The 7,419-nt window shown below is 46.2% G+C and overlaps 1 protein-coding gene across 1 annotated transcript; it reads right to left on the bottom strand.

The window, feature by feature from the left end:
• Positions 1–266: 266 nt before the first annotated feature.
• Positions 267–809, bottom strand: PRND (prion like protein doppel; the record flags this gene model as incomplete). Its single annotated transcript, XM_080684119.1, has 1 exon — positions 267–809. The coding sequence occupies one exon, from the start codon at positions 807–809 to the stop codon at positions 267–269; it is 543 nt and encodes a 180-aa protein (XP_080540245.1).
• Positions 810–7,419: the final 6,610 nt, after the last annotated feature.

Here is a 7,419-nt window from a genome sequence, read left to right as displayed (position 1 = left end):
ATTGTGTAATACGGTGTGCCAGGCACCCCGCCAGGAGCTGAGGATGTAGCGATGAACGCGCGCCCTCGGACAGCCTGCAGGGGATTGAGAGACGAGACGCGAACAATCAAATTCAACACTGGGGAGTGCTATGGAAGCGCTGAGGAATCACTGCTCTTTGGTACCTTCAGAACACGGGGTGGAGACCGGGGGCAGAGAATTGGGATAACTCTGTGGTTTGCTCGCCCGCTTAGCTCATCTCTGCGGCTGCCCGCCTGCCTGCAGGCTTATTTCACAATGAACCAAATGGAAACCAGCAGGCAGAGCATCGCGGGCTGGTCCACGGTGACCCAAAGACCCGCTCCGTTGTCCAACCAAAAATCGCAGTGCTTGACGGAGCAGAGCTCCCGGACCAGCCGCCACAGGATCCGCCGGTGAAGCCTGTTGTCCGGTCTCTCCTGGGACAGCTCCTCCTGGTTTGCAGCCTGGGTGGCGTTGATGCAGCCGCCGACAAACTTCTCCTTGGTCACGTTGGCCTCGGAGCAGCCGTTGTAGTGGATCTCGTCGGGGAACTGCCAATAGTTGGCCTCGTAGTACCTGTTGGCCTCGGCTCCGAAGTCGATATCCAGCTTCCGGCCGTGCTTGAGGAAGGCCCCCGGGCGCATCTGCATCTCCACCCTCTGGGCCTCGGTGACCTGGGAGCTACTGGGCGGGGCCTTGCGGTTCCACTTGATTCTGTGCTTTATGCCTCTCGCCTGCACTGCGGCGAGCTGGCTGAAGAGCAGGACACAGACAATGGCCAGGCAGCATCCACCCAGTTGCTTCCTCATCGTGTCAGAATCTGCAAAGGTAAAGGATGAGGCAGTCACTTCTCCGGCTCCCCTGCCCCCTCCCGCGTGGAGACTTTAAACAAGGAGTGACATCCTTGCCTCATTTACATTTGTCCTGAAGCATAATTGTTTTCCCACGCTTGGGCCGCACAGGGTTAGGCCCATCCCAAGTTTTTTGCTTTGGCCTGGAACTAGATCCACTCAGGGCGGTGACCCTGGCTTTCTCAGACAGATAAGAAGCGGCAACTGGCAATTACACAGCCTTTGAATGAGCATGGGAAAGTGAGTGAGTGCTGACTGAATACATACAGGTTTTCTTTGATGCTCCCAGGTTTTTCAAATCAAGGGGTCCCTGGGAGGCAGACAGTGGAAGAGCTGGAATCAGAGGCTTCTGGGCATAGACTGTATTTAAAAAAAAAACAAAAAAACTTTGCTAACCAATGTTAACACATAAAATGAATCTATACACTGCCAATCAGAGCAGCTTACATAAAGAATAGGCTGTTGTTGTTTTTTTATTATTGTTGTTGTTATTATTTTATGGCTGACACTATTATATAGGCTGTGTTTTTTATCGTCCCTCTTTATTCTGTATTGCTCTGAGCTGGCACTGGCTCGGGCACTTTCTGCCATCTATTCTAAGAAAGTCACTGGCTGCTGATCCCGAAGGCCTTTAAGGTAATGAGAGAGAGAGAGAGAGAGAGAGAGAGAGAGAGAGAGAGAGGGAGAGAGAGAGAGAGAGGAGATGAGTGTGGGGAGAGAGAGATGGGATGTGTGGGGTCCCTGCCTCTCTCTATGTCCAGGAGTAACCCTTTCATGTTTCATCTCTAGGGACAGTGTGACCCCATCTGCCTCTCCCAGCTAGCTTCTTTCACACTTACTATGTGTCAGCCTCTGACATTGCCTACCTTACTTTTCACATGGGAAAGGTATAATATTCTCCCCATGTTATAAAAGTTGTACCGGGAACTAGAGAAATTAGGTAATTTGCCAAGGCCGCACAGGTTTGAACGCAGCTCTGTCTGACACTGTCCCACCATGTCCACTGCCCTTCTGGGCTGCCAGATGAGCTGGTGCTCAGATTTTGTGCTTTTGACTCACTGGGCATGTAGAGAAGTCCAATGGGCCCTAAGCTGAGCAAAGAGCTTGGGAGGCATTTCAGAGGAAATGGGATGATGAAGAGGAGAGGAGGGCCAGGGGAGCACTGAGGTGACCCTAGGGCAGTGGTCAGCAAACTCATTAGTCAACAGAGCCAAATATCAACAGTACAACGATTGAAATTTCTTTTGAGAGCCAAATTTTTTAAACTTAAACTTCTTCTAATGCCACTTCTCAAAATAGACTCGCCCAGGCCGTGGTATTTTGTGGAAGAGCCACACTCAAGGGGCCAAAGAGCCGCATGTGGCTCGCAAGCCACGGTTTGCCGACCACTGCCCTAGGGCATCTGGAAGGCTGTTGATGGTATCATGGAATGCCCCTCCCTTCCAGCCCCACAATCCGAGAGTCTGTGGCATCTAGCTCCTGAAACTACAATAGTTATTGTGGAAATCCACCTCCCAAGGTCAACCATTCGGGGCATTCCAGCACCTGGACCTTTGTCTGTGGGGAGCAGGGGTACGGGAAGTTATTACAGCGGAGCGTGCTTAGGCTGTCTCCTAGATAAGGCTTATTGTAAGTCCGAAAGTGCCAGAGCTGGAGGAGGTTGGAAAGTTACTTTGCTTAGCTCCTAACACACCCTCCACCATCCCCTTGCAGTATTCCTAACGGTGGTTAGTACACCTCTGTTAAAACATTTAAATCTAGTGAGACACTGATCCTTATGTAGAAAAATAGGGAAACCAAAGTGTTTTTCTAGCCTCCTCAGGACATCTGCAAAGAGGCCTCTGCTAACATTTCTTAACGTGTAGACATCACCTGGCTTCTGCCCCAGGGTGGGCATGAATGTGCCCGCAGCAGCCTATGCACCTGGCTCAGCACCCCACACAGTGAGTTCAGAGCAGCTTTCTCCAAAGAGTTTCAAGCAAACACTCATTAACCTCCGAAATAGGGGCCACACCCCATGTCATAGCCCTTATCCTTGGGAAGAGAAATCTTAAATAAGAATAATAACATCAATTACAGGCATATTAAATTAAATAAAAGCATAGAGTTCTTGAGAAAGAAATTAGTCTTTGTAGGCAAGGGCTTAAAAGCAAGAGAAAATCCCAACCAGCCAACCCTACAATAGCATTTTATTATAGCACCGAAACATAGACATGCAGCACCTGATGACTAACCATTCTCACAAGTGTCCCCTGACTTGGGACCCATCCCTCCCAGGAGATGGGAGTCAAGTAACCATTGCGTGGTTTGCAGTCTGATTAGAAATGAGCGACCCTGACCACAGAAATGGAATCACGCACAAACTCTGCCTCCCCACCTACCTTGGACTCTCTCTGGGAACGGGCCCCTGGAGCGATGGCCACACTGTCCTGGAGCACACCCTCTTGGCAGCCAGGCCTTCCCAGCTAAGTAGGAGCTGGAGAGGGAGTGGCATTTTGCTTCTCTCCAAATATGGCAGCCTCCCCTCCCTGCAGGACCAATCGGGAGTCCAGGGAGCTCCTTTGTCTTGAGAAGGATGGAGCTTCTCATCACTTTCTACTAACATGCATTACAGGAAGATCTTGATGAAGTTCAGCAAAACTTGAGAGTTGCCTTTTATTGTATTTATGTATTTATTTACTTACTACTGCCAGTTTATTATAAAGGATACAGATTAACAGCCAGGTGAAGAGGTGTAAAGGGCAAGGGCTGGAAACATTCCAAATACAGGTGCCCCAAAGAGTTTGGGGCGCACCACCCTCCCAGAATGTGGATGAGTTCACCAACGTGGAAGTTCTCCGAACCCCACTGTGCCAGGAAACCGGGGACAAAACCCAAGTATTATAACAAAAGCTGCTCCTTCCTATCACCCCTGCCACTCAGGAAGTTACAAGGTTGTAGAAGCTTTGTGCCAGGAACTGAGGACAAAGATCAAACATATATTTCTCATTACATGAGAACGTCACAGCTGGACAGATGGATGGATGCATCTGTCCTGTTGAGGCTATTTTTAAGACTGGTATTTTTAGAGGTGCCCTTTAGAATGGAAATGAAAAGTGTTAGAAGGAAACTGCTTTCCCATCAATATCTACAACAGAGGGTGGATTAAACGGGCCTTGCTGGATATGCATACTGTCCTGCATCTCTAGACCAGCCAGAGCAAAGGGGTGCCCTTTGTGGGAAGGGGCAGGTCAGGAAGAGGGTGAGTGTTCAGCTAGAACCCACAGGGAGTGAGGGGCCGGGCTTGCATTGGGTAGCAGGTAAAACAGGACTAATGGTGGGTGGAAGGCCAAATCAGAGGACTTGCCTGCACTTTGGGCTGCTGGGGTCATGTGGGAAAGCTTGAGCCACTGAATTAGTCCAAACATCAACGAGTTGAAGACCTGTGACAACTCAGGGAACAGAGATAGGTGGTGATGAAACAAACACAGTTTAAAGATGGTGGGGGCTGAGAGCGGGTTTCTTCAGAGTGTCTCTGTCTCTACATGATGCCCAGTGTAGCCGGGAGGGGAGCTAGGGAATCAGTCACTCCTTGCATAAGGGACTGTGCACAGATAGCTATTACCACCCCTTATACAAAGGGTCTTGTTCAGGTGTCCCTGTTATGGTCATTATTGCAACTTGAAATAAAAAGTGAATTGTGGACGTGTGCATGGAGTGAGATTTGCCTGTAAATAAAAGATGATGGTCAGCCTGAACATGACTCCATCTATGTTCGTTCTCTAGATTCACTTCAAAACCCTTTTGTGAACCAAATTAAGCGATTAATTCTAAATCGACCAGCAGATGGCGCTAGAAGAGTTTACAAAGATTTTTCACCCTGGAGGTAGCAAAGACCCGAGCTAATGCTGCCCTTGCAGAGCTTCTGTGCTCCAGTTGGATTTGGGGCCTCCAGTTGGACCTTTGTTTCTCCTCTGCCTTTTCTTTTTAAATTTTATTTCATTTTCCTCTTCAAGAAAACACACTACTTTACCATTTTTATCTAGAGTCAGATATTTGGTCTTGTGAACACAAACACAGTAGTGCAAACTTAGAATAATCTATTTGCAAAATGCAGAAGAAAAAGAAAAAAGATCTCAACATTTCACTATCCAGAGACAAGTGCCAGTACAATTTTGCTCATTGTGTAGATGTTTAGGGTTATAATTAGGGTTTGGGATGTTCAGAGCTGGAAAGAACTCAGAATCCTCTAGTCCAGCTTTCACGCTGTGTGAGGTCATGGGACCCAGATAGGCTCAAGGCCACCCAACCAGGCAGGCTGTCCCTGCAGGCCCATTGCCCTGCTCTGAACTGTGTGTACTGTTCACCCTGTCTGTCCCCATCTGGTACCATCACCTCCTGTCTGCCTCCATCCCTTTCTTTCCATTCCTTTCTGAACAGGACTTTGCCCAGGCACAGTGGGAGGTTGGGTTAGAGCTGATGAGGCTGCAGATTCTTCTTGTGGGGGAACAAAGAGCTGTTTTCAGAGGCACAGAGGAGTGAGGAAGACAGAAAATGCTCAGAAGAAGGAAGGAGCTCTGGAAGCTGCAAATGAGGCAAGAAAACTATTAAGCAGATACAGAGAGTACAGAACTGCTCCAATCTGCCCTGCAAAGAAGAACAAACAGCCAAGGAATTAGTGTGAGAACATTAGTCTCTTTAAATGAGCTGAGTGGCCAGGGCCCACTGAATTGTGCCGTCTGGCACCAACTATTATATTAGGAATATATAATTTATTTGTCTTTGTTAATACTCACCCGAGGATATAGTTACCATTGAGATTTAGAGAGAGTGGAAGTAAGGGGAAGAGACAGAGAGAGAAACATAGATGTGAGAGAGAAACATTGATTGGTTGCCTCCCACATGCATCCTGATTGGGGCCGGGGATTGAGCCTGCAACTGAGGTACGTGGCCTTGATTGGAATCGAACCCATGGCCATTCAATCTGTGGGTCAACACTCTAACCACTGAGCAAACCAGCTAGGGCTAAGAATATAATTTAATCTTGATCATGTTTATGAAAACAGGAAGAATGGGATTGATTCCACAGGGCTGGGTGCTCTATGATGCAAAGGACTGTAATATATTTTGCACAAATGGAGAAACAATAGCAAATTATGTGGATTAACCAAAAAAGCAACAGGGAGAGGCTAAGTTCTAGAATGCATGAAAGGGTCATTATAATAACATTCCTAGTTTGATTAGAGCTCAGATCTTTGGAGAACATTTATAAATAAATATGGTGATTGTTAAGACACAATGTCAAACTGTACCCAAAAGGGTTAGTGTGTAGGAAGATCACCTACCATATCTTGGTTTTTTGAAGATTTATCAAGAGTCTGTTATGTGCTTGGGACCATGTTGTCCCAAAGAAGGCAGAGCATAGAGATAGATAAGGCAACTAATGGAGCTCCTGATCTAACGGTAGAGAAATAATTGAAATGGGTTTTGGAAAATAATACTTATTAGAAAGCTGTGTAGCTGTCCAAAGAGCCATACTTAATTTTTTTTCTCACAGAAAGCTACACATATCCTAAGTATACAGCATTATGTATTTTTATAAACTGAACACACCCATGTAACCTACACCCAGATTAAGAAACTGAACATGACAGTATCCCCAAAGGCTCCGTATGTCCCTGTTGGGTCATTGTCCCCTCCCCTATACTGTCCTGACTCCTCCCACCATAGGTTAGTTTTGCGTGTTTTTGTACTTCATATAAATGAAATTATTTTTTTTAAATAAATCTTTATTGTTCAAATTATTACAGATGTTCCTCTTTTTTCCCCACATAGCTCCCCTCCACCCGATTCTCCCCCCACACCCCATGCCCTTACCCCTGCCACTGTCCTCATCTATAGGTGTAAGATTTTTGTCCAATCTTTTTCCTCACCCCTCACACCCCCTTCCCCCGAGAATTGTCAGTCCACTCCCTTTCCATGCCCCTGATTCTATTATATTCACCAGTTTATTCTGTTCATCAGATTTTTTATTCACTTGATTTTTAGATTCACTTGTTGATAGACATGTATTTGTTGTCACTTTGTTGTTCATAGTTTTTGTCTTTACCTTTTTCTTCTTCTTCCTCTTCTTAAAGAATACCCTTACACATTTCATATAATACTGGTTTGGTAGTGATGAACTCCTTTAGCTTTTTCTTGTTTGTGAAGCTCTTTATCTGACCTTCAATTCTGAATGATAGCTTTGCTGGGTAGAGTAATCTTGGTTGTAGGTTCTTGCTATTCATCACTTTGAATATTTCTTGCCACTCCCTTCTGGCCTGCATAATTTCTGTTGAGAAATCAGCTGACATTCGTATGGGTGCTCCCTTGTAGGTAACTAACTGTTTTTCTCTTGCTGCTTTCAAGATTCTCTCTTTGTCTTTTGACCTTGGCATTTTAATTATGATGTGGTTTGATGTGGTTCTCTTTGGATTCCTCTTGTTTGGGGTTCTCTGTGCTTCCTGGACTTGTACGTCTATTTCTTTTACCAGGTAGGGAAGTTTTCTGTCATTATTTCTTCAAATAGGTTTTCAATATCTTGCTCTCT

The sequence above is a fragment of the Plecotus auritus genome, assembly GCF_963455305.1.
Source record: "Plecotus auritus genome assembly, chromosome: 8".
In the NCBI taxonomy this organism is placed as follows: domain Eukaryota; kingdom Metazoa; phylum Chordata; class Mammalia; order Chiroptera; family Vespertilionidae; genus Plecotus; species Plecotus auritus.
This window is presented reverse-complemented; position numbering and strand designations above follow the sequence as displayed.